We start from the raw sequence: 24,930 nt of genomic DNA on the forward strand, positions 1-24,930 counted from the left end.
ATGATACACTGACTGTATGGCAGAGGGGCTTATTGACCTTGTCATAAAAACAAAATGACGGGCCTCCCGGGTGGCGCAGTGGTCAAGGGCACAGCTGCTGAGCTGTGCCACCAGAGACTCTGGGTTCGCGCCCAGGCTCTGTCGTAACCGGCCGCCCCGTGGGGCGACGCACAATTGGCCTAGCGTCGTCCGGGTTAGGGAGGGTTTCGCCGGTAGGAATATCCTTGTCTCATCGCGCACCAGTGACTCCTGTGGCGGGACGGGCGCAGTGCGTGCTAACCAAGGTTGCCAGGTGCACGGTGTTTCCTCCGACACATTGGTGCGGCTGGCTTCCGGGTTGGATGCGCACTGTGCGGCTTGGTAGGGTTGTGTATCGGAGGACGCATGACTTTCAACCTTCGTCTCTCCCATAGCGATTTAGACAAGATAGTAGCTACTAACAATTGGATACCACAAAATTGTGGAGAAAAAAAACCAGAATGACATTTAAACAAACACACATACACTGAGAGTGAGAGAGAGCAATGTGTAGGAGGATGGACTGACCCATTGGTCTAGCTAACTTTAGTTATCTACATGGTTGACACTGCAGCTAGCTAGATAGCTTAGCCAGTATTTTTAGTGGCATCCTAATGTGATAGCTAGTTTCCCACTGCCACACATATCTGATTAATCTGTGCACGCTTTATTTAGCCAAAAAACATAGATTATGTGGCAATATAAAAAATGGATATTGAACTTTTTCTGTCAGAATCTGGGTCAGCCTAAACTAGTTAACTCTCTAGCTAGTTAGCTACTTAGCTATTTAATTTGCACTTGTCCACAAAACACCATTTCAGCAGCAGAATTATATCTTAGAAATACATTTCTTACTCCAGAAACATATAATATTACAAAGGCAGAAGTTAATTAAAGTCCAACATACCTCTGATCGCGTCTGGCTGAGAACCCAAGAACAAATTGAAGTGCGCTTCACGTCAAGAGCCTTGGTGGAGATGAAACTGGGTTTGATGGACAACTTGGAGAGCCATTGGACTTAAGAGTTTTTATGAGAAGCTATTTTGAATACATTGAATTGGTCAAGAGGTTGTGAAACGTTCATACAGACATAAAAGGGAACCAATAGTATCGGTTCATGTAAAAAAATGAAAATAACAACATTTGGTTAGGTGGTTTTCCTCCGACAGCAATGATATAATAATATACAGTGCCGTCGGAAAGTATTCAGACCCCTTGATGTTTTCCACATTTTGTTACTTTGAAGCCTTATTCTAAAATGGATTAAATAAATACAAATCCTTAGCAATCTAGACAGAATACCCAATAATGACAAAGCAAAAACAGGTTTTAGACATTTTTGCAAATGAATTAAAAATAAAAGACACAAATACCTTATCTACACAAGTATTCAGACCCTTTGCTATGAAACTCAGGTGTATCCTATTTCCATTGATCATCCTTGAGATGTTTCTATAACTTGATTGGATTCCACCTGCAGTAAATTCAATTGATTGGACATGATTTGGAAAGGCACACACCTGTCTATATAAGGTCCCACAGTTGACAGTGCATGTCAGAGCAAAAACCAAGCCATGAGGTTGAAGGAATTATCCGTAGAGCTCTGAAACAGGATTGTGTCGAGGCACAGATCTGGGGAAGGGTACCAAAACATTTCTGCAGCATTGAACATCCTCAAGAACACAGTAGCCTCTATTATTCTTAAATGGAAGAAGGTTTGAACTACCAAGACTCTTCCTAGAGCTGGCGGCCCGGCCAAAATGAGCAATCGGGGGAGAAGGGCCTTGGTCAGGGAGGTGACCAAGAACCCAATTTTCACTCTGACAGAGCTCCAGATTTCCTCTGTGGAGATGGGAGATACTTTCAGAAGGAAAGCATCTCTGCAGATGGAAGCCAATCCTCAGTAAAAGGCACAACAAACCTCTTGGCATTTGCCAAAATGCACATAAAGACTTTCAGACCATGAGAAACAAGATTCTCTGGTCTGATGAAACCAAGATTCAACTCTTTGGCCTGAATTCCAAGCGTCACATCTTGAAGAAATCTAGCACCATCCCTAAAGTGAAGCATGGAGGTGGCAGCATCATGCTGTGGGGATGTTTTTCAGAGGCAGGGACTGGGAGACTAGTCAGGATCAAGGAAAATATTAACTTAACAAAGTACAGATATCCTTGATGAAAACCTGCTCCAGAGTGCTCAGGACCTCAGACTGGGGTGAAGGTTCACCTTCCAACATGACAACGTCCCTAAGCACACAGGCATGACAGCGCAGGAGTGGCTTCAGGACAAGTCTGAATGTTCTTGAGTGGCCCAGCCAAAGCCTGGATTGAACGTCTCTGGAGAAACCTGAAAATAGCTGTCCAGCAACGCTCCCCGTCCAACCTGACAGAGGTTGAGAGGATCTGCACAGAAGAATGGGAGAAACTCCCCAAATACAGATGTGCGAAGCTTGTAGCATGATACCCAAGAAGACTCAATGCTGTAATCGCAGCCAACAGTGCTTCAACAAAGTACTGAGTAAAGGATCTGAATACTTATGTAAATGTGATATTTCAGTTTTATATTTTCAGTAAATTAGCAACAATTTCTAAAACCTGTTTGGCCTTGTCATTATTATATTGATGAGAAAAATAACAAATTAATTAGTTTTAGAATAGGGCTGTAACTTAACAAAACGGGAAAAAACTCAAGGGATCTGAAGGCCATAAAGATCATCAAGGACATCAACCACCCGAGCCACTGCCTGTTCACCCCGCTGTCATCCAGAAGGCGAGGTCAGTACAGGTGCATCAAAGCTGGGACCGAGAGACTGAAAAACAGCTTCTATCTCAAGGCCATCAGACTGTTAAACAGCCACCACTAACATTGAGTGGCTACTGCCAACACACTGTCAATGACACTGACTCTACTCCAGCCACTTTAATAATGGGAAATGATGTAAATATATCACTAGCCACTAACAATGCTACCTTATATAATGTTACTTACCCTACATTATTCATCTCATATGCATACGTAGATACTGTACTCTATATCATCGACTGCATCCTTATGTAATACATGTATCACTAGCCACTTTAACTATGCCACTTGGTTTACATACTCATCTCATATGTATATACTGTACTCGATATCATCTACTGTATCTTGCCTATGCTGCTCTGTACCATCACTCATTCATATATCCTTATGTATATATTCTTTATCCCCTTACACTGTGTATAAGACAGTAGTTTTTTGGAATTGTTAGTTAGATTACTTGTTCGTTATTACTGCATTGTCGGAACTAGAAGCACAAGCATTTCGCTACACTCGCATTAACATCTGCTAACCATGTGTATGTGACAAATAAAATTTGATTTGATTTGATTTGATTTACTTTCCGTAGCCATTGTAAATCTTATGCGACTGAAGTGATTTGGTCAAATGTAAGTTACTTCCTTCAGAAATTACTTGAAATTACAAGTAAAACCCAAGGAGAGTAACTAGGAAAGGTACTAATTCCTCCAAAAATGTTAAGGTAAGTAGTGGGCCAGATTCAAACCCATGCCTACTCTGGTACGTGTGCTGTTGTCAGCAGCAGTAACTGCTTGACCACATAGGCACTGAGATAATATATATATTGTCTGATGCTTGCCCTGAACATATAATAAACCATTGATCTAAAAAAACAGATTTGACATCTACCCCCTTCAAATATTGTACATTTATTATAATCCGCATACAGTGCCTTCAGAAAGTATTCACACCCCTTGACTTTTTCCACTTTATGTTGTGTTATAGTGGAATTAAAATAGTTTTAAACGTCTTTTTTTCATTAAAAAAACAAAATTTTAACATTTGTAAAACATTTATGAAAAGTAAAACACTAATATATCTTGATTAGATAATCATTCAACCCCCTGAGTAAATATGTGTTAGAATTACCATTGGCAGCGATTACAGCTGTAAGTCCTTCTGGGTAAGTCTCTAAGAGCTTTGCACACCTGGATTGTACAATAATTGCACATTATTCTGTTTAATATTCTTCAAGCTCTGTCAAGTTGGTTGTTGATCATTACTAGACAGCTATTTTCAAGTCTTGCTATAGATTTCCAAGCTGATTTAAGTCAAAACTGTAACTAGGCCACTCAGGAACATTCAAAAGTCATCTTGGTTTTAGGTTATTGTCCTGCTGAAAGGTGAATTTGTCTCCCAGTGTCTGTTGGAAAGCAGACTGAACCAGGGTTTCCTTAATGATTTTTCCAGTGCTTAGCTCTATTTGGTTTATTTTTATCATAACAAGTCCCTTAGCCTTGCTGATGACAAGCATACCCATAACCTGAGCAGCCAGCACCGTGCTTGAAAATACGAACAGTGGGACTCAGTGATGTGTTGTGTTGAATTTGCCCCAAACATAACAGTTTGTATTCAGGATATAAAGTTAATTTCTTTGCCAATTTTTTGGCAGTTTTACTTTGTTGCCTTATTGCAAACGGGATGCATGTTTTGGAATATTTATATTCTGTACACTCTTCCATATTGTGGACTAACTACTGCAATACCCTTGTTAAAACCAAGTAGTGAGTTTATTTGTTATAATTAATTGGTATTAGATTTAAAAGGTGATTGAATTGCTCCTAAATTGTAAAGTTGATAAATATTTATTTTGAATAAATATTTATTTAATGTATAAGTGAATGGGTTAGTTTACTTTTAAGTTTAAGTTTTGACCAATAAGGTCGCTTGTTAAGCTGTGGCCAATGGGAGTGGACCTCCTTAATAGGAGGCTTGGGAAAAAGAGGGAGAGAGTCCTTGAGAAAAGGATGGGTTTTACATTAGGATTGTTGGTGAAGAAAAATTATAAAAGAAGACGACAAAACTAGAACAAAAGCCATACCTACTAAGACATGAAGGGAAATGCCGATTTTATTTCATAAGATTTGTTATAATTGTGTTAAGACTTAGTGAAGACTGAAGCTACCGTCTCATAGTGAATGTATTTGACAGCCTCGAAGTTAGCCTAGCATCGTATAACACTGAGAGAGAATTGCTTGGGAAAGCTTAACGAGTTCATGTTCCCATGGGATGTCGGTTATGGCTAAGGAGTTCCGTCTGCATTGATAGCGGTGCTTGCTGTGGATCGTGTGAGGAAACCTGCAAGGAACTGCCATACTTCGCTGAAGGAAAATCTACAAGTAGTGCGTAACCACAAGGTAAGGTGATTCTGGACTTTATGTATGTCGTCATTTTTTTTTTTTAGCTCCAACGCGCGCCAACGGGTTATTAAGCAAGCTTGAAATAATTTGGACATGGGTTGTGCACGACTCATTGGGGTTTATTATTATTTTTATTTATTTTGATATTGTGCTATGTTAATATGTAATAACACACATTAGGAACCTTATGTATGTTGCCTTGGTGGAGTCATTCAATTATTCAATCTAATTTAATGCATGGGATAGCCTATCCTGATACAATAACAGAAACCTATAATCATTTCATCTGAAGTTAATACCAATTGTCATCGCCCTAGACAGTTTACAATAGGAATTATTATTGGAGATGTCCTTCTCACCTAACATCCCATGCTGTTGAGATACTCTACGTAAGTTAAGAGAGAGTCACATTCAAGCCTGCTGAGAGGGTTACACTACAATGTTGTTTCTCCCCCTCTCGCCCTTAAAATGCAGGCTGTAACAGAACATAAAATGCGGAAAAAGTCAAGGCATGTGAATATTTTCTGAACGCACTGTAAGAATTCATACAAGACGCGCCGTAGCCTGCACGTAGCTTACATAGGCTACTCGAACTGACGCTCAGTGGACTTGCAGTCTAAGTGATTGTATAGCATACAAACACCACTTCCAGCTGTCCCGTGGCAGTGCTCCTAAATATTTAATATCCTTTAATATCCTTTGAAATCCTCCTGCTGCAGGATTGTTTTCCCTCCCTCAACAAAATGGGGCATATTAAGATCTGACATCTGTACAACCATTTGTTTATTCATCCACAAAAGGAGAGACCCTCAGCTTACTTACATTGACTTCATCCTTTGATGATGATAATCATTATTCTGAAAACTGTAGTTGTGTTCTAGTACTCCAGAATTATTTCCATCAGCTAGTTTATTATTATACTAATTATCTATGTAAACCCATGACTGTTTTTGTGTTCCAGTACTCCAGAGCCCATCCCCAGAATCATCTCCAATGCCTCGCTACAGAAACAGGACTCTGAGGGCTTCTCAGAGGCCCCCTCCACAACCTCCTCCATACCAGGTGAGGACTGAGTACGCTATATCTGAAAGATATACTCTCAAGCTGCATATGTTTAACTCTTTGCATTAACTTAATTCCTTCACTCTTCTCTTAGCTTATTTTATGAATGCTTATGGTATTGTGTTTAACCCCTGACCTGTGCGTTGTTTTACAGTGGACACATCAACCAGGGGTTCTCCAGAGAGAGAGATCATCTGTCTGGTCCTACGGAAAGACCCTAAATTGGGCTTTGGTGAGTAGTAGGGTTTTAGGGGTGATTGGGTGGTTTTCAAGATTCGTTTTTAGCCATAGAAATACGATGACTCTGGTCCTCTGTCTCTCTGTGTGTGTGTGTGTGTGTGTGTGTGTGTGTGTGTGTCTCTCTCTCTCTCTCTCTCTCTTTCTCCCTCTCTCATTCTCAGGTTTTGTGATAGTGGAGGAGGACAACACAGGGAACCTGGACCTGGGAATCTTCATAGCCTCCATCGTACCTTACGGACCAGCGGACAGACACGGCAAAATCAGACCAGGTACTGAACAGGGAGCTAAGTCATCAGGATTCAGACCAGGTTACTCATCAAGACACACAAACACATCATACTAGTCTTTTCATTTTTCTTTGGTTGATGGTCAGACTGATACTGTGGTTGGGTTGATTATGTAGGAGGTGAGGGCCCTCGGAGTGTGGTGTCAGGAAAATCACCTCACACTCAACGTCAACAAAACTAAGGAGATGATTGTGGACTTCAGGAAACAGCAGAGGGAGCACCCCCCTATCCACATCAATGGGACAGTAGTGGAGAGGGTAGTAAGTTTGAAGTTCCTCGGCGTACACATCACAGACAAACTGAATTGGTCCACCCACACAGACAGCATAGTGAAGAAGGCGCAGCAGCGCCTCTTCAACCTCAGGAGGCTGAAGAAATTCAGCTTGTCACCAAAACACTCACCAACTTCTACAGATGCACAATCGAGAGCATCCTGTCGGGCTGTATCACCGCCTGGTACGGCAACTGCTCCGCCCACAACCGTAAGGCTCTCCAGAGGGTAGTGAGGTCTGCACAACGCATCACCGGGGGCAAACTACCTGCCCTCCAGGACACCTACACCACCCGATGTCACAGGAAGGCCATAAAGATCATCAAGGACAACAACCACCGAGCCACTGCCTGTTCACCCCGCTATCATCCAGAAGGCGAGGTCAGTACAGGTGCATCAAAGCTGGGACCGAGAGACTGAAAAACAGCTTCTATCTCAAGGCCATCAGACTGTTAAACAACCACCACTAACATTGAGTGGCTGCTGCCAACACACTGACTCAACTCCAGCCACTTTAATAATGGGAATTGATGGAAATTGATGTCAAATATATCACTAGCCACTTTAAACAATGCTACTTAATATAATGTTTACATACCCTACATTATTCATCTCATATGTATATGTATATACTGTACTCTATCATCTACTGCATCTTTATGTAATACATGTATCACTAGCCACTTTAAACTATGCCACTTTGTTTACATACCCTACATTACTCATCTCATATGTATATACTGTACTCGATACCATCTACTGCATCTTGCCTATGCCGTTCTGTACCATCACTCATTCATATATCTTTATGTACATATTCTTTATCCCTTTACACTTGTGTATTATAAGGTAGTAGTTTTGGAATTGTTAGGGTAGATTACTCGTTGGTTATTACTGCATTGTCGGAACTAGAAGCACAAGCATTTCGCTACACTCGCATTAACATCTGCTAACTATGTGTATGTGACAAATAAATTTGATTTGATTTAATGTAGGTGGTCGTCTGATCTCTCTGAATAAGATCAGTCTGCAGGGCGTGACATTCACCAATGCAGCAGCCATCCTCCAGAGCAGCCCTGATGAGGTGGAGCTCATCGTCTCACAGCCCAAATGTACGTAGAACCTATTACAATAAAATACATCCCCACCCAACTATACGCTACATACTCTCTCATTGTCACAGTTATCTCTCTGTCATACACTCTCTGACAGACCTTGTCTGTCTGTTTCTCCCTCTACCCTCTTTTCCATGCAGGTTCTCTGAGGGACAATAAGAGCTCGCGGCCTCCCAGTACCCGGGGTATGACATTGAAGAATTGACTTAAACACTTTTGTTCTTTGGCATTGTAGGTTGTGATGTTGGAGAGGGAGTTCAAAAAGCCACCCACCATCTGGTGCTGTATAACCAGTAACAACCCCTTTTCAGACTATAGTGTCAAACCGAACCAAACTGTGCTGGGCTGGACTTTTTCTTTTTACATAGTCTTTTTCAGCACATTTCCAGCAACTGTGGTGGGTGAGTAACCAGACCAGCTCAGTACTGCTTGGTTTGGCTTGGCTCGGCTCGATACGGTTCATTAGTGTGAAAAGCCCTTCTGAGTCCTTTCTCTCCCATGCAGATTCTCTGAGGGACAGTAAGACTTCTCTGGCCCCCAGTACTCAGAGTCTGATGTTGGAGAGGGGCTTTGGGTCCCAGACCACCCTGAATGGGACAGAGGAAGCCCTGGCTCTGTCTAACATGGCCACATCTAAACATGGCAAGAGACTCCACAACCCTGTGGTCCGGATCCTAGACGCTCAGGTAACACTGCCCACTGGGCACACCGTCATTGCATCTTGGAAATATGGGTAATATTTGGTTGAGACATTGATCAATGAGATTTCAACCTTTATTCACCCACTCAAAAAGACATCCAACAGTTATTTTTTAATTTCAGTACTAGTTTGAAAACTATACACAACTAATAATCAACTACATTTAAATATTGGAGTGAGGTTAAGAAAACATTGTGATCTGATTTGACCAAAACACACCATGAATTCAACAAGGATTACCATCAATCCACGAAATTGTAATCCACAATTAGAGCAGTAACTTGGAAGAGCATTGTGTAAACCTTTGACTATGTAAAAACTGTTATGCAAAGTAAATAAAACGGTCAACATTTTATTACACTTGAAAAGAAAATGCTATGCACCATAAAATACTGTAGATGTAGAAGCCATTTAAAAAATAAAAAGCCCAAAAAGTCATATCTGGCACAGGCTTCTGGAAACACACATGAGAAGTTCAAATAACCAGTAAAAGTCACTGTCGGTAAAGGCTTTAATGCTTTTAACTTCTTAATTACTATTTTATCTCCTTTGTCATTGGTCCTCCCACTGCCCCTCTTGCAAACAGGTGCATGTTTCAGGCAGGTTGACATCGCCTGTAGTATTTCTGCCTATGTAGCCTTTGATTCGCAAAGACTCACACCTGCTGCAAAGGGGGAAAACAGCTAGAGAAGGTATTCAAATGTCATGTAAAATGTCATCATTTGGTCTCCACTGTACCTATAATTATGCTGCAAAGCTTGGAGACCTCAAATACCCTCTTCCTTTTGTTTCCTTTCATATTCATCGTTGACATGAGGCCGTTTGTCAAGGTTCTGTATAGAACACAAAATATGTACTTTATAAGCAACACGCCAATTCCAATCAAATTTGTTTATAAAGCCCTTTTTACATCAACTCACACCAATGAAACATTTAATTTCTCACCATGTATTTTCGAAAATCATTCTCCATTAGCTGCTCTTCCATCTTTAGTAAATATTCCTTTGGCTATTTCAGGTTAAAGACGAATTCCTCAACCTGACTCCGGCTACTGGCCTTTACAAATGTCACGGATCTCACAAAGGGGATATTGGACTCTTTTTAAAAATTCTGAAACAAAGTAGTTTTATATTTGTTTACTTCCAAATATAACAGCCTAATTTCAATATCATGTATTTTACTTAAGGGGTTTACGTTGTGAAACGGTCTTCTTCACTATATTCGCTTGGTGGCTTGTGTGGTGTTTTAGTTTACCATTTCCCCTCATCCCCAATACTTGGTGGCTTGCAGGGTGTTATAGCCTTGTGGCACTTAGTGTCACATGTAGCTCAGTTGGTCGAGCATGGTGCTTGCAAAGCCAGGGTTGTGGCTTCGATTCCCAAGTCTGAAAATGTATGCAATCATTACTGTAAGTTGTTTTGGATAAGAGCGTCTGCTGACTAAAATGGCACTGGCACATCAGAGCAGATTTTAGTGGGGGCTTGGGTAGGCCTAAAATAAGAACACATGCAAGTGTAAAATGAAGTCCATTTTTCTACCTAAACCAATCTAATTTCTACCAAACTTTAAATCAAAATTCTAAATGGAGAGTTTCATACATGTGTCTGTCACAGGAAAAGTGTCTGATCATTTGCAGCTATTTGGTGAGGGGATCCCTCTATTAAGAAGACACAAGCCCTCATGACCTCGAGCCCTCATGCTCCAATGTTAAGCCATGTGAGAGACCAAGATGATTGGACAACATCATGACGATTGTTTTTAGAATTAGAATACCTTTCTCAAATACAATGATACGGAGTTGGCTTACGTTGTGAAGGGTCGTCTTCACCATCATTACTTGGTAGCTTGTGCTGCGTTTTTATTTATTTTTTCTTAGTAGTTCTGGCACAGGTATTTTGGTGAGGGGTTAGTTAGACCTTCGCCTGAAAATATCCAGCCTTTTTCTACACACATTTGTGTTTTATTGAAGTGGAAGAAGACTTTTAAAAAGTAAACCTAAACACATTACCAAACTTGAAACCCAAATTCTACAACATGCCAAAGTTAACCACACAAGCCCCTACCCTGGAAATCCAGATGAATTTCAGCTCAGTTTCACTTTTGTTTTACTACACTAATAATGGTGAAACATGGAGTTATTCCGTCTGGGTTGAGACCATCTTCCCACTAGCCACACATTTGTAGATTTGAAGGGATCAGTTAATACTTACTGCATTTAAGTATAATATACAGTGCCTTCCGAAAGTATTCAGACCCCTTAACTTTTTCCACATTTTGTCATGTTACAAAGTGGGATTAAAATGGATTTGTCATTTTTTTGTCAACTATCTACGCTCAATAATCTGTAATGGCAGAGTGGAAGACAAATTCTAATACTTCAAGCTTTCATGGAAAATATCTTGACTATAAAAGTATTCATCCCCCTGAGTCGATCAGACAGGTCACTCGTGATACAAGTCAGTATTCAACGTCCATCCAAGTCTGAGGATTTTGGGAGATGACGTGGAAACCGGCCACTAGAGGCAACAGTGAGCATTGTTACCTTCAAGAAGGTTTCAGTGTTGTGGACAGTTATGGCGGCTGGGCGTAAGCATCTGCCTCAGATTCCAAAGGTTGCAAGTTCAAATCCAGTGATAAAATGTTTTTTTTTTCTCCAGATTTTCTTTTAATTTAAACTTCTTAGGGATAGACACCAGTCGACAACATCCGGTGAAATTGGAGGGCGCGCAATTCAAATAAATAATCGTAATATTAAACATTCATGAACGTATCATATATAGTTTAAAAGCTTAAATTCTTGTTAATCTAACTGCGTTGTCCAATTTACAATAGGCTTTACAGCGAAAGCATACCATGCGATTGTCTGAGGACGGCGCCCCACATCAACATATTTTTTAACCAGCACTGGCTTCACAAAATCACAAATAGCGATTAAATAATCACTTACTTTTGAAAATCTTCCTCTGTTTGCAATCCCAAGGGTCCCAGCTACAACATGAATGGTAGTTTTGTTAGATTAAATCCTTCTTTATATCCCAAAAAGTCTGTTTAGTTGGCGCCATCGATTTCAGTAATCCACTTATTCATCATGCAGACAAAGAATCCAAAAAGCTACCGCTAAACTTCTCCAAACAAGTCAAACAGCATTTCTATTCAATCCTCAGGTACCCTAAAATGTAAATAAACTATAATATTTCATACGGAAAGTTGTATGTTCAATAGGAAAGTAAAATTAGTAAGTGCTCTTCCTCACGTGCCGAAAGACTGATATTGTTCCAGTGGTCTTTTCACAGAAACTCCAAATTCTTGCTAGGTTTTGAACTAACAAGCCTGAAACCTTGAATAAAGACTGTTGGCATTTAGTCGAAGCCATAAGAATTGCAATCTGGAAGCCAAAATTACATAGGACCCATAGCTTTCCATTATAAGAGCCTGGTACCTTAAAAAAATGATAATATCTAGTTGGTTTTTCTTTGGATTTTGCCATATCAATTCTATTATAGTCTATGACATTATATTAACATTTTTAGAAACTTCAAAGTGTTTTCTATCCAATGCTACCGATAATATGCATATCCTGGCTTCTGGGCCTGAGTAACAGGCAGTTTACTTTGGGCACCTCAGTCAGGTGGAAATTCAGGAAAATAGCCCAGCTCTAAGAATCTAAAAATAGCCCAACCCCAGCTCTAAGAATTTGTTTAAGCCTATCCCAAACCTTAACCCGTACATTAATATTTGGGGTTAATGCCTAACCTTAAGATTTGAGTTAGTTCCTTAACTTAACCCTAACCTTAAAAATGCTTAACCTGAAACGACTAGGGAGTTTAGGATAAAAATAAATGGAATAGAGCTAAGCACAGGCAAAATCCTAGAGGAAAATCTGGTTCAGTCTGTTTTCCAACAGACACTGGGAGACATTCACCTTTCAGCAGGACAATAACCTAAAGCACAAGGCCAAATATACACTGGAGTTGCTTACCCAGACGAAAACATTTATTTATTTGACACATTTGTTGCAGTATTACATAGTGCTTTATTGCAAACAGGATACATGTTTTGGAATATGTTTTATTTTGTACAGGCGTCCTTATTTCACTCTGTCATGCAGGTTAGTATTGATCCATCCTCAGTTTTTTTCTATCACAGCCATTAAACTCCCTGAGCGGTTTCCTTCCTCTCCATCAATATAGTTAGGAAGGACGCCTATATATTTGTAGTGACTGGGTGTATTGATACACCATCCAAAGCATAATTGATAACTTCACCATTCTCAAAGGGATATTCAGCATCTGCTTATTTTTTTTACCCATCATACAATATGTGCCCTTCTTTGCGAGGCATTGAAAAGCCTCCCTGGTCTTTGCGGTTGAATCTGTGCTTGAAATTCCCTACTCGATGGAGGGACCTTACAGATAACTGTATTTTTGGAGTACAGAGATGTAGTAGTCATTCAAAAATCATGTTAACCACAATTATTGCACACAGTTAATCCATGCAATTTCTGTGACTTGCTAAGCACCATTTTTACTCTTGAACTTATTTAGTCTTGCCATAACAAAGGGGTTGAATACATATTGACTCAATACATTCCACCTTTTCACTTTTAATTAATTATTAAAAATGGCAAAAAACAAAATTCCACTGACGTGTGTAGATAGATTCAGTGACACAAAATCTCAATTCACGCTGTAACACAACAAAATGTGGAACAAGTCAAGGAGTGTGAATACCTGCTATATACCTTTTATCCTCAGAAACTTCCATTTCAAAGTGGGTTTGCACCAATCTTTTATTGCTTTGTCATATTTATTTGGTGGCCAACACAGTTTGGTCTTTGATCCAGTGCTCTGGAATAGAACCTACTTCCTTATTTTCCAACCACAATGCTCTGGCCCACATTCTCTGAGATTAGAACCTGGGGAAATAGACATTATTAGACCATATAATATTGACCATAATTGCAAATCAAACTATTCCAATAGGTCTGATCTTACCTTGCAAAACTGTGCAACAGAGGGACCACTATGTTTTGACTAGAATAGGGCAGACACAGCCTTGCTGATGGTCCTTGGGATAAATTATTTTTCTTTTGCATTTGCTGATATTGTGATGAATTCTGTGGAGGCACATGGAAGAATGAAATTGTCAATTTGCGAGTATGGTGAATGATATCACAGACAAGGTCTCCAAAATATTTTATAACATTTTTATAATTATTAGATGATGCTTACCCGACACATTTGTCTAAATTGATGGGTAAATGTGAAGGAAATGCTATAACCAACCCCCCCAGCCACATCTAGCAACAGTAAGTGGATGGGTCACTGTTGTCTGGACATGTACTCATGTTCATGAAATACAATAGATGGCCGTAATAACCCCCAGACACACCTGGCAAATTTGCTGGGTCATGTAATAATCCGGCCTAAGTGGAGTCTTTTGCTTAGACATGTAGCTAGCTAGGTAACTAGCTAGCAAGCTAAACAATGAACCGGCATAATCCCAACTCATATTACTACCAATTCAAACATTGTCAAATATGTAGTATGAATGTGCAGGTAGCTTAAGCTAACAAACTAGGTTCAACATTAGCTAGCTAACATTAGGCTATAACTAGCAATGCAGATGGATTTTGATTGGAATAATATTACTACACTGATCATACACGTAACGTTAGATAGCGAGCCAGCAAGCTAACGTTCACTAGCTAAATAACCGAGTGCTTTAACTTGCAATGAAAATAACTTTCTGACAAAATTAGAAACTTATTTCTGAAAATCTAGCGAGACTCTTACCCTTATACATGGATGAATGATTCATGGCAGACTGGAACCATTTTAACTATATTTTGTTTGTAGCTACATCATTTTTGGCCAGTGTTGTGTCAAGGCAATCCAGTTCACACACTGACTGTAACGTGTGCAGAAAGTAGCCAATCACTTTTTCCAACGGATCTGTCGATAGCACATAATACATTTAGGGCATCAATGTTGTTGAGAAAAGTAGCAAAACTTTTGTAGTAAGGCTAATGTTATATCTTTCAAAAACGGTGCGGTAGAAAGGACTATCAACACATACTGAACAGCTCACGTTACAGACAGAATCAAGCTCTATGGCAGACCAATCCAAACTCATCTCCCAGCATGTCCAACCCATCTGTTATCTCAGCCAATCATGGCTAGTGGGAAGGTTCCTGACTTTTTCCATGGCTAAACAAACTAGGCTCGAAAAGTAACAATTTGATTCATATTTATGGATGTAATACAAGTTTGTTATTAAGGCACATGAAAGTTCACATCTTCCGGAAGGCATTTCTGCCAAAAAATGCCTTTTGAGCAACATAAATGTTTACATTCAGATTCCTCTCTTGTGAAGTAGAGACATGCGATATACGCCTAGTTTCCTGAAATGAGTCACATATTGTATAGCTGACGACATCTTCACTTTAGCTCATTTGTCTTCATTATTACAGGAAAATAAACCACGAAAGATAATTATTTACAAGTTAATGGTGAGCCAATTACTGAGTATATAGCTTATAGTTCTGAGTGTGACATAATAAAAGCAGGACATTCTACCAGAGAATTTTAGAACTTGGACACTGTCTCGTTGGCCTAACGTTATATCCTAATTTGACTTTGGTGCAGGTCATGTCTCTGGTAAACACATACTATATCAAATAAAATCCAAGTATATTAGTCACTTGCATAGTGGAGTCTTTTGTTTAGACATATAGGTAGCTAAACAATGAACCATAATCCCAACTCATACGTTACTACCCTGCATGAATCTGCAGGTAGCTAATTAACCTGTTGCGACGAGCAATCCCGTATCCGGGAGCGTAATTATAGCCTCAAGCTCATTACCATAACTATTATGATTACTATTACTATTCATGAAAATCGCAAATGAAATGAAATAAATATATTGGCTCACAAGCTTAGCCTTTTGTTAACAAAACTGTCATCTCAGATTTTCAAAAAATGCTTTTCAACCATAGCTACACAAGCATATGTGTAAGAGTATTGATAGCTAGCAATAGCATTAAGCCTAGCATTCAGCAGGCAACATTTTCACAAAAACAAGAAAAGCATTCAAATAAAATCATTTACCTTCGAAGAACTTCGGATGTTTTGAATGAGGAGACTCTCAGTTAGATAGCAAATGTTCAGTTTTTCCAAAAAGATTATTTGTGTAGGAGAAATCGCTCCGTTTTGTTCATCACGTTCGGCTAAGAAAAAAACAAAAAATTCAGTCATTACAACGGCAAACTTTTTTCCAAATTAACTCCATAATATCGACAGAAACATGGCAAACGTGGTTTAGAATCAATCCTCAAGGTGTTTTTCACATATCTATTCGATGATAAATCACTCGTGGCAGTTTGGTTTCTCCTCTGAACAAAATGGAAAAATGCACGCAATAGTTTCGACGGAGGACACCGAGAGGACACCTGGTAAATGTAGTCTCTTATGGTCAATTTTCCAATGATATGCCTACAAATACGTCACAATGCTGCAGACACCTTGGGGAAACGACAGAAAGTGTAGGCTCATTCCTTGCGCATTCACAGCCATATAAGGAGACATTGGAACACAGCGCATTCAAAATCTGGCTCACTTCCTGTATGAAATTTCATCTTGGTTTCGCCTGTAGCATTAGTTCTGTGGCACTCACAGACAATATCTTTGCAGTTTTGGAAACGTCAGAGTGTTTTCTTTCCAAAGCTGTCAATTATATGCATAGTCGAGCATCTTTTCGTGACAAAATATCTTGTTTAAAACGGGAACGTTTTTCATCCAAAAATGAAATGCTGCCCCCAGAGGTTCAAGAGGTTAACCAGGTTCAATGCTAGCTAGCTAACATTAGGCTATAATTAGCAATGCAAATGGTTCTGCGATACAAATAATATTACTACACGTACATACACGTAACGTTAGCTAGTGAGCCAGCCAGCCAGCTAACATTAGCTAACTAGCTAGCTAACAGTATGCTTTAACAGCTAGCTAGACTATCTTACCCGTATACTTGGATGGGCACTTCTCCCTCTCTGTCAGGGATGCCATGGTTGCCCTTAGTTTGAAGATGTGTTCCGGAGACAGGTGTTTTGTACAACAGCCTTTTGTGTGTTCTCTTTTCGACTCCCTCTGCATATTTGCAATCAAACGCCAGAATTTTCTCCATCTCCTAATATCATACTCTAATTCCACCGGACATTCCACTAATTTCAAAACTCGTTCCACCAGAAAGTGGATGTTACATCTTCTCCTGCCACGCCCTCTACTTCTCACCATGTGGCCTGCACCCCATCTCTCCCCTGTGTTTCAATAAATATCTTGCTTACCTCATCCCAGTGTCCTCATCTGAGTCTGCTCTTGGGTTCACCATGGAGAGCAACACTTTTGCAGTTGTTGTACTACATGATATCTTTAAAAAATAATCAGCGTTAAACTCATCTCTCGGCATGTCCATCCCATCCATTATTATCTCAGCCAATCATGGCTAGCTGGAAGGTTCCTGTATTTTTCTGTGGCTAAACCAGATGGTATTTGTATTTACAGACAAAATACAAATGTGTTATTAAAGCACATGAAAGTTGTTCTAGAAGGCATTTAGGCCAAAAAACGCATTACGAAAAAAAGTTTACATTCAAATGCCTCTCCTGTGAAGAAGTAGTGACGTGCGACTTACGCCTCATTTCCTGAAACGAGTCACATATTGTTCGAAGTACAACAAATCAACGGCTATACCAAAGCAGGTGTCAGAAGCTGTGTATGCTTGAAAACTTTGTGCAGAGGTCAAGTGAAGGGTTGTGGTGTTCATATGAATTTTGTGTTACACTATTGACAGCCTTTTAAATGTCACTTAAAATAGTTGTGAGGTATAGGATAGGAATAATAGGATTTTTTGAAAATTCTACTTGTGCAAGAATTGTCATCATGTCTATAGACAACAACAGATACACTGAGTGGAGACTTAATAGAATAATAGGTTAGCTGATCAAGGTCGTGGCTATGAACAATGGATAAATGGATTGGTGTTCAGGGAATTTGAGAAGTTTATTTCTATGATGTCACTGAGAGAGCTGTATTATTCACAACATGTGATAGCATTCTTGGTATTAATGTATTCTCTCTCTCTCTCTCTCTCGCTCTCCACCCATCCCCTCCCTACAGCTGTGTTCTAGCTCCACCTCCATCTGCAGTCTGAGGGCTGGGAAGCAGCTGGTGGTGGAGCTGAAAAAGGCTAATGGCAGCCTGGGTATCAGTGTAGCTGTGAGTAAATCTATATACGTTACAGTAGTGTTTCCCAACCCCACACCTTGGCCATCCCATAGAAACGGTATTACTAGAATGTATACACATGAGTGTTTCAGTCAAATTGCTGTGGTCTGATGGGCTTTGTCCCTTCTAGTAATTATATTCCTAATTTCCACTGATTACACTACTACTGTCTCAGTCACACCAATCTACAGTACACACTCCTCTATAGAGTGGAGTTTAGAGGTCAGACTAGGGTTTAGGATTAGGGGTCATGCTAAAAACAACCCCTAGTGCCTTCGCCTAGCCCGTACTCATAGTCTCCTATACTTAATGCAGTATGTTCTCCAGGGGAGTCAACACCATTGTTAGTTTCAGGGGAAAGAGTCAAAGGCTAGGGGCAGGGGTAGAAGCTATGGTATAATATATACAGTACAGTACAGTATGTGTTGTATTCTCCAGGGTGGAGTGAACACCTGTGTTCATTACGGGGGGATCTACATCGAGAGTCTGGTGCCAAGGGGTGCTGCTGTACAGGACGGACGCATTCAGATTGGTAACCAAACATCACTAATCAACCAATACCTGACTAGCTTCACACATTCAGATAACCAGACAGCACTAATTAATCATGTGTGTGTGTATGACAGGTGACCGACTGCTGGAAGTTGATGGGTCCAACTTGCGAGGTGTAACACAAAAACAGGCCGTGGAGTGCCTGAAGAGGACTGGAGAGGTACGATGCACACACACTCCATCCATCTTTCTCTCGCTCTTTATTATTTTTCTCTTTCCCTCTCTCTCTGACAGTGGCAAGGTAAACCATATGTTTGCAGTTGTTGTTATTTTAGACCATGCTAATGAGCTTTAGCCTCAACCTTTAATTTAATTGATGTTAGCGTGCTCTACACTGAAACCCAGGTCATAGAGCTAACATAGCGATAACATAGCGATAGCCTAGCTTAGCTCAGTCCCCTCACTGGGTTACTGTGCATTTGTAAAGTATTAAGACCCCTTTACTTTTTCCACATTTTGTTACATTACAGCCTTATTCTAAAATGTATGAAATAGTTTTTTTACCCTCATCAATCTATGCGCAATACCTCGTAATGACAAAGCAAAAACAGGTTTTTATAAATTTTTGCCAATGTATAAAAATTTAATAAATTCTGAATACTTTCCGAATGCAATGTGTATATAAAGCCCAGATTCCAGGACAATAACTAGTAACATAACAAATCTAGCTTTTTCCTCACATGACTTCACTGGCATAATGAGTCTCTAAACACCCGTGTCTAAACCTTTACGGACAGCATTCTGTGTTTTTAGCTGTTACAGTAAGTGCTCTTTGATGTTTTTTTTTTCTGTGTATGTTCACTGAGTGTATGATCGCTGTGGGTCAATGATCGTTATGTTATATGTGCAATTGCTGTGTGTGCTTAGGTGGTGCGCCTGCTTCTAGAGAAAGAGCTCCAGGTGGCTTCACAGAGCCAATCAGGAAGCTTCAGGAGAGACAGCTCCATGGAGATGACCTTGAGTGGCAAGGACTACAGCTTTGTCACTGATGGTGAGAGGACGCACACACACAGGCACACAAACAGGCACACACACACACACACACTCCTGTGACTTATCTGTCAGCTACATTGTGATGACTGTCACACAGGCACACTGATGCCTTACAGCTCAGTGTTCGTGTGTGCATTCCACAGTGCACATGTACGTGAGTGTGTGTGTGTTCCGAGTCAGAAGCACAATCTGGGTTTTACGGTTTACACACATTCCAATCTGGTGGAAGGGCATAATGTACTCAGTCATTTTTTAACAGTAGAACATGCTCATTGTTGCATGTAAATAATGTGAAGCTGAATTAAAGGTGCACTAAGCAGAAATCACTCTGCCCTTTCCTGTTTGCAAAAATTAGAATAGTTAGTCTAATTTCAGTTTGTGACAAAACAAGTATAGTGTAGAGAATCATTGTACCATCTAAACCGTTGTTTAATATCTTTTCCATAAACAAAGATTTAGCATTTTCAGCTGGTGTACAAAACCAAATGGAACTTTGAAGCGTAGAAATAGTGCACATAGAACAGGGATACCGCTTCTTAGCCTTGTTATTGCAGGTACATTTGGTTGGGTCACCCAAAAAGTTACATATTGCAGCTTTAAATTAAACACAAACACACACCATCCCCCCTCTTTCAAACAGCTAAATAAAAATGCACTCTTCTCAGACAACACTCTGGATGTGCGGTTGAAGAAGAGTCTGTGTGGTTTGGGCTTCAGCTTCTACATCAGTGAGTTGAACAGTGGTTCTGACCAGGGCAGCAGTGTGGTGCAGATCAAAACTCTGTTCCAGGGTCAACCAGCCCAGGAGTCAGGACAGATCAGAGAGGGAGACATCATATTGACTGTCAATGGAAGATGGGTTTCAGGACTCAGCTACCAGGTACGCAATGTCTTTTTTTGTACAAATCCCTTTGTCAATCCCTTTGTCAAATCTCTTTGTGTTAAGGTTCGGTGTTAAATATTTACATATGTTGACGTACCTTGCTGAATCTGAGTGAACGGCCATTCTGATGGCGGCCATTTTACACTCCTAAGCAATTGTGGGTTTTTTTGCGTTATTTGTAAATTATTTTGTGTATAATGTGTCTGCCACTGTCTCTTATGACCGAAAAGAGCTTCTAGAAATCAGGACAGCGATTACTCACCTTGTATTAAAATACAATGTTTTTCTTCAACGAGTCGGACGAGGTGGATTTACTCCAGACACCCGACAAGGCCCTCATCCCCATCATTCGCAGGAGAAAGAGACAGAGATATCGAGGATGAAGGTCGTGGTGCCTTGTAAGGATCTGGCAGCGAGTGGGTAATTTGCCTTTACCATCGGTCCTATTAGCCAACGTACAATCATTGGATAATAAAATAGAGCACGTATATCCTACCAACAGGACATTAAAAACTGTAATATCTTGTGTTTCACCGAGTCGTGGGTGAACGACCACATGAATAACATACAGCTGGTGGGTTATACACTGTATCGGCATAGATAGAACAGTAGCTTCTGGTAAGACAAGGGGTGGCGGTTTATGTATATTTGTAAACAACAGCTGGTGCACGATATCTAAGGAAGTCTCAAGGTTTTGCTCGCCTGAGGTAGAGTATCTCATGATAAGCTGTAGACCACACTCCAAGAGAGTTTATATCTATTCTTCGTAGGTGTCTATTTACCACCACAAACCGATGCTTGCACTAAGACCACACACAGTGAGCTGTATACGGCCATAAGCATACAAGAAATGCTCATTCAGAGGCGGCACTCCTAGTGGCCGGGGACTTTAATACAAGGATTTTACTTAATTTCTATCAGCATATTAAATGTGCAACCAGAGGGAAAAATGCTCTAGACCACCCTTACTCCACACACAGAGACGCATACAAAGCTCTCCCTCACCCTGACCATAATTCTATCCTGATTCCTGCTTACAAGTAAAAACTGAAGCACCAGTGACTCGGTCAATAAAAAAGTGGTCAGATGAAGTAAATGCTATGCTACAGGACTGTTTTGCTAGCACAGACTGGAATATGTTCCGAGATTCTAACGTTGGCATTGTGAAGTACACCACATCAGTCACTGGCTTCATCAATAAGTGCATTGATGACGTCGTCCCCACAGTGACTGTACGTACATACCCCAACCAGAAGCCATGGATTACAGGCAACATTCGCATTGAGCTAAAGGATAGAGCTGTCGCTTTCAAGGAGCAGGATTCTAACCCGAAAGCTTATAAGAAATCCCACTATATCCTCCGAACCATCAAACAGGCAAAGCATCAATAAGATCAAATTGTACTACTCCGGCTCCGACGCTCGTCAGATGTGGTAGGGCTTGCAAACTATTACAGACTACAAAGGGAAGCACTGCCCAGTGACACGAGCATACCAGACAAGCTAAATGACTTCTATGCTCGCTTCAAGGCAAGTAGCACTGGCCAGACGGATTACCAGGACGAGTACTGCGAGCATGCGCTGACTGACTAGCAGTGTCTTCACTGACATTTTCAATCTCACCCTGTCTGACTCTGTAATACCAACATGTTTCAAGCAGACCACCATTGTCCCTGTGCCCAAAAACACTTAAGGTAACCTGTCTAAATGACTACCGACCCGTAGCACTCATATCTGTAGCCATGAAGTGCTTTGAATGGCTGGTAATGGCCCACATCAAAACCATTATCCTAGAGACCCTAGACCTACTCCAATTTGCATACCGCCCCAAAAGATCCACAGATGATGCCATCTCTATTGCTCTCCACACTGCCCTTTCCCACGTGGACAAAAGGGACACGTGGACACCTGCCTCTGTAACTGGATCCTGAACTTCTTGACGGGCAGCTCCCAGTTGGTAAGGGTAGGTAACAACACATCTGCCATGCTGATCCTCAACACGGGGGGCCCCTCAGGTGTGTGTGCTTAGTCCCCTCCTGTTCTCCCTGTTCACTCATGACAGCATGGCCAGGCACGACTCCAACACCATCATTAAGTTTGCTGATGACACAACAGTGGTAAGCCTGATCACCGACAACTATGAGACAGCCTATAGGGAGGAGGTCAGAGACCTGGCTGTGTGGTACCAGGACAACCTCTCCATAGTCTCTAGGCCGTGCTGAGTTCAAGGACATGCCCCCACTTGACCGTAGCTCGCTCGCAAAAAAGTAGGCCCAAAATTAAGCCTGACCTAAAGTTGAGGTGCTTTTGGGTCACAGTGGCAGATCACCGTTGAGGCTAGAAACAATTCAACCACAGGAACGTTCCTAAGGTCCTCCCAATCTGTACAAGCATAACCTGACCGTGTGGAATTGACCCTTAAGCGTGAAAGCAGGGTGTTTTCTTCTAACAGTTTACATTTACATCTTTCCCCATAGGAATACGTTGGCTGCCTGCTGATTTCAATTTTCCTGGAACAACCGGAAGTGGTTAAATTTACCTTAAAAGTGGTTTTGATTTCACAACCTACAGTTAGTGACAGATACGGCATTCATCCCTCTGTAAATAAGTCCGTTCTTAACATAAAGACGTGAAACTCAGGATTCTGTAAAAGCCTGCCCCAAGGAGGATATGTTCACTTTCAGCTTCCAGTGACAACTGGAAGTGCCATAAATTGGGGTCATAGGGGCTGTTTCAAAGGGTTAAAAAGGTCACATCTTTCCAAAATGTCATATGTGTGATTAGGCAACCCTCATGAATTGTAAATCAATCATTTCTCCCATCAGATGTCCAAGAAAAAACACACACACTGCCAGGATGTAGTGACACAGTGTGGTACATACAGACACACAGAGCCTGTAATAGTTACCAGCGTTCACACCATCAAAGAACCGTCAGACCTAGAGCGCTGAAACTTAATAAACCTGTTCTAGAGCTTAAGTCAGTAGTGCACGGTGAGTTATGTGGCTCTAGAAGGTTCTCAGGCTGAGAAACAGCCTCATCCATTTGCAATATATTCAATACATTTTTAACGTTGTAAAAATGACGACATTTAGAAAAGGCCCAGAATCACAAGACTAGGTGCTTTGAAACCGCCTCGGCCCATAGACTGACCCTACACATTTCTGTTCGCTAGCTGGTTCAAGGACCCTGTAGCAACCCCCAAAAGAAGTGCATTTTCAGCACTAATTAACATCACTGCTCAGGCTCCGAATGACCTATCGAGCCAAGATTTGAGGTCGCCTCAGCTAGGCCTACACGTAATGTCAGAACTGGACCTCCAGCTCGAATGTAACTATGTTTCTGAAGGTTTTTTATGGTTTTAACAGAAGGTGCTATGAATTGTGGGCCGGCTCGGAAATATGTGATAGTTGGCTTCTAAAAGAGTTGGACAAAGTGGGTTTGGTGTCTGTATGTACAGTGGGGAGAACAAGTATTTGACACACTGCTGATTTTGCAAGTTTTCCTACTTATAAAGCATGTAGTGGTTAGTAATTGTTATCATGGGTACACTTCAACTGTGAGAGAAAGAAAATCCAGAAAATCACATTGTATGATTTTTAAGTAATTAATTTGCATTTTATTGCAATGACAAATGTATTTGATACATCAGAAAAGCAGAACATAATATTTGGTACAGAAACCTTTGTTTGCAATTACAGAGATCATACGTTTCCTGTAGTTCTTGACCAGGTTTGCACACACTGCAGCAGGGATTTTGGCCCACTCCTCCATACAGACCATCTCCAGATCCTTCAGGTTTCGGGGCTGTCGCTGGGCAATACGGACTTTCAGCTCCCTCCAAAGATGTTCTATTGGGTTCAGGTCTGGAGACTGGTTAGGCCACTCCAGGACCTTGAGATGCTTCTTACGGAGCCACTCCTTAGTTGCCCTGGCTGTGTGTTTCGGGTTGTTGTCATGCTGAAAGACCTAGCCACGACCCATCTTCAATGCTCTTACTGAGGGTAGGAGGTTGTTGGCCAAGATCTCGCGACACATGGCCCCATCCATCCTCCCCTCAATACGGTGCAGTCATCCTGCCCCCTTTGCTGAAAAGCATCCGCAAAGAATGATGTTTCCACCTCCATGCTTCACGGTTGGGACGGTGTTCTTGGGGTTGTACTCATCCTTCTTCCTCCAAACACGGGAAGTGGAGTTTAGACCAAAAAGCTCTATTTTTGTCTCATCAGACCACATGACCTTCTCCCATTCCTCCTCTGGATCATCCAGATGGTCATTGGCAAACTTCAGACGGGCCTGGGCATGCGCTGGCTTGAGCAGGGGGACCT

General features: G+C 41.0%; 1 protein-coding gene across 1 annotated transcript in view; it reads left to right on the plus strand.

Annotated features, from left to right (window-relative positions):
- LOC112260664 (tyrosine-protein phosphatase non-receptor type 13-like) overlaps window positions 1-24,930 on the plus strand; it is a 44,924-nt gene that overhangs the window by 16,840 nt on the left and 3,154 nt on the right. The window contains exons 16-25 of the mRNA XM_042328111.1: window positions 6,178-6,278; window positions 6,433-6,510; window positions 6,680-6,787; window positions 8,072-8,188; window positions 8,696-8,877; window positions 18,068-18,166; window positions 18,614-18,707; window positions 18,802-18,887; window positions 19,595-19,718; window positions 20,386-20,600. Of these exons, the coding sequence (XP_042184045.1) occupies window positions 6,178-6,278; window positions 6,433-6,510; window positions 6,680-6,787; window positions 8,072-8,188; window positions 8,696-8,877; window positions 18,068-18,166; window positions 18,614-18,707; window positions 18,802-18,887; window positions 19,595-19,718; window positions 20,386-20,600 (1,204 nt within the window). The remainder of the gene's footprint in view (window positions 1-6,177; window positions 6,279-6,432; window positions 6,511-6,679; window positions 6,788-8,071; window positions 8,189-8,695; window positions 8,878-18,067; window positions 18,167-18,613; window positions 18,708-18,801; window positions 18,888-19,594; window positions 19,719-20,385; window positions 20,601-24,930) is intronic.

This window comes from Oncorhynchus tshawytscha, linkage group LG01, assembly GCF_018296145.1.
Source record: "Oncorhynchus tshawytscha isolate Ot180627B linkage group LG01, Otsh_v2.0, whole genome shotgun sequence".
Classification (NCBI taxonomy): domain Eukaryota; kingdom Metazoa; phylum Chordata; class Actinopteri; order Salmoniformes; family Salmonidae; genus Oncorhynchus; species Oncorhynchus tshawytscha.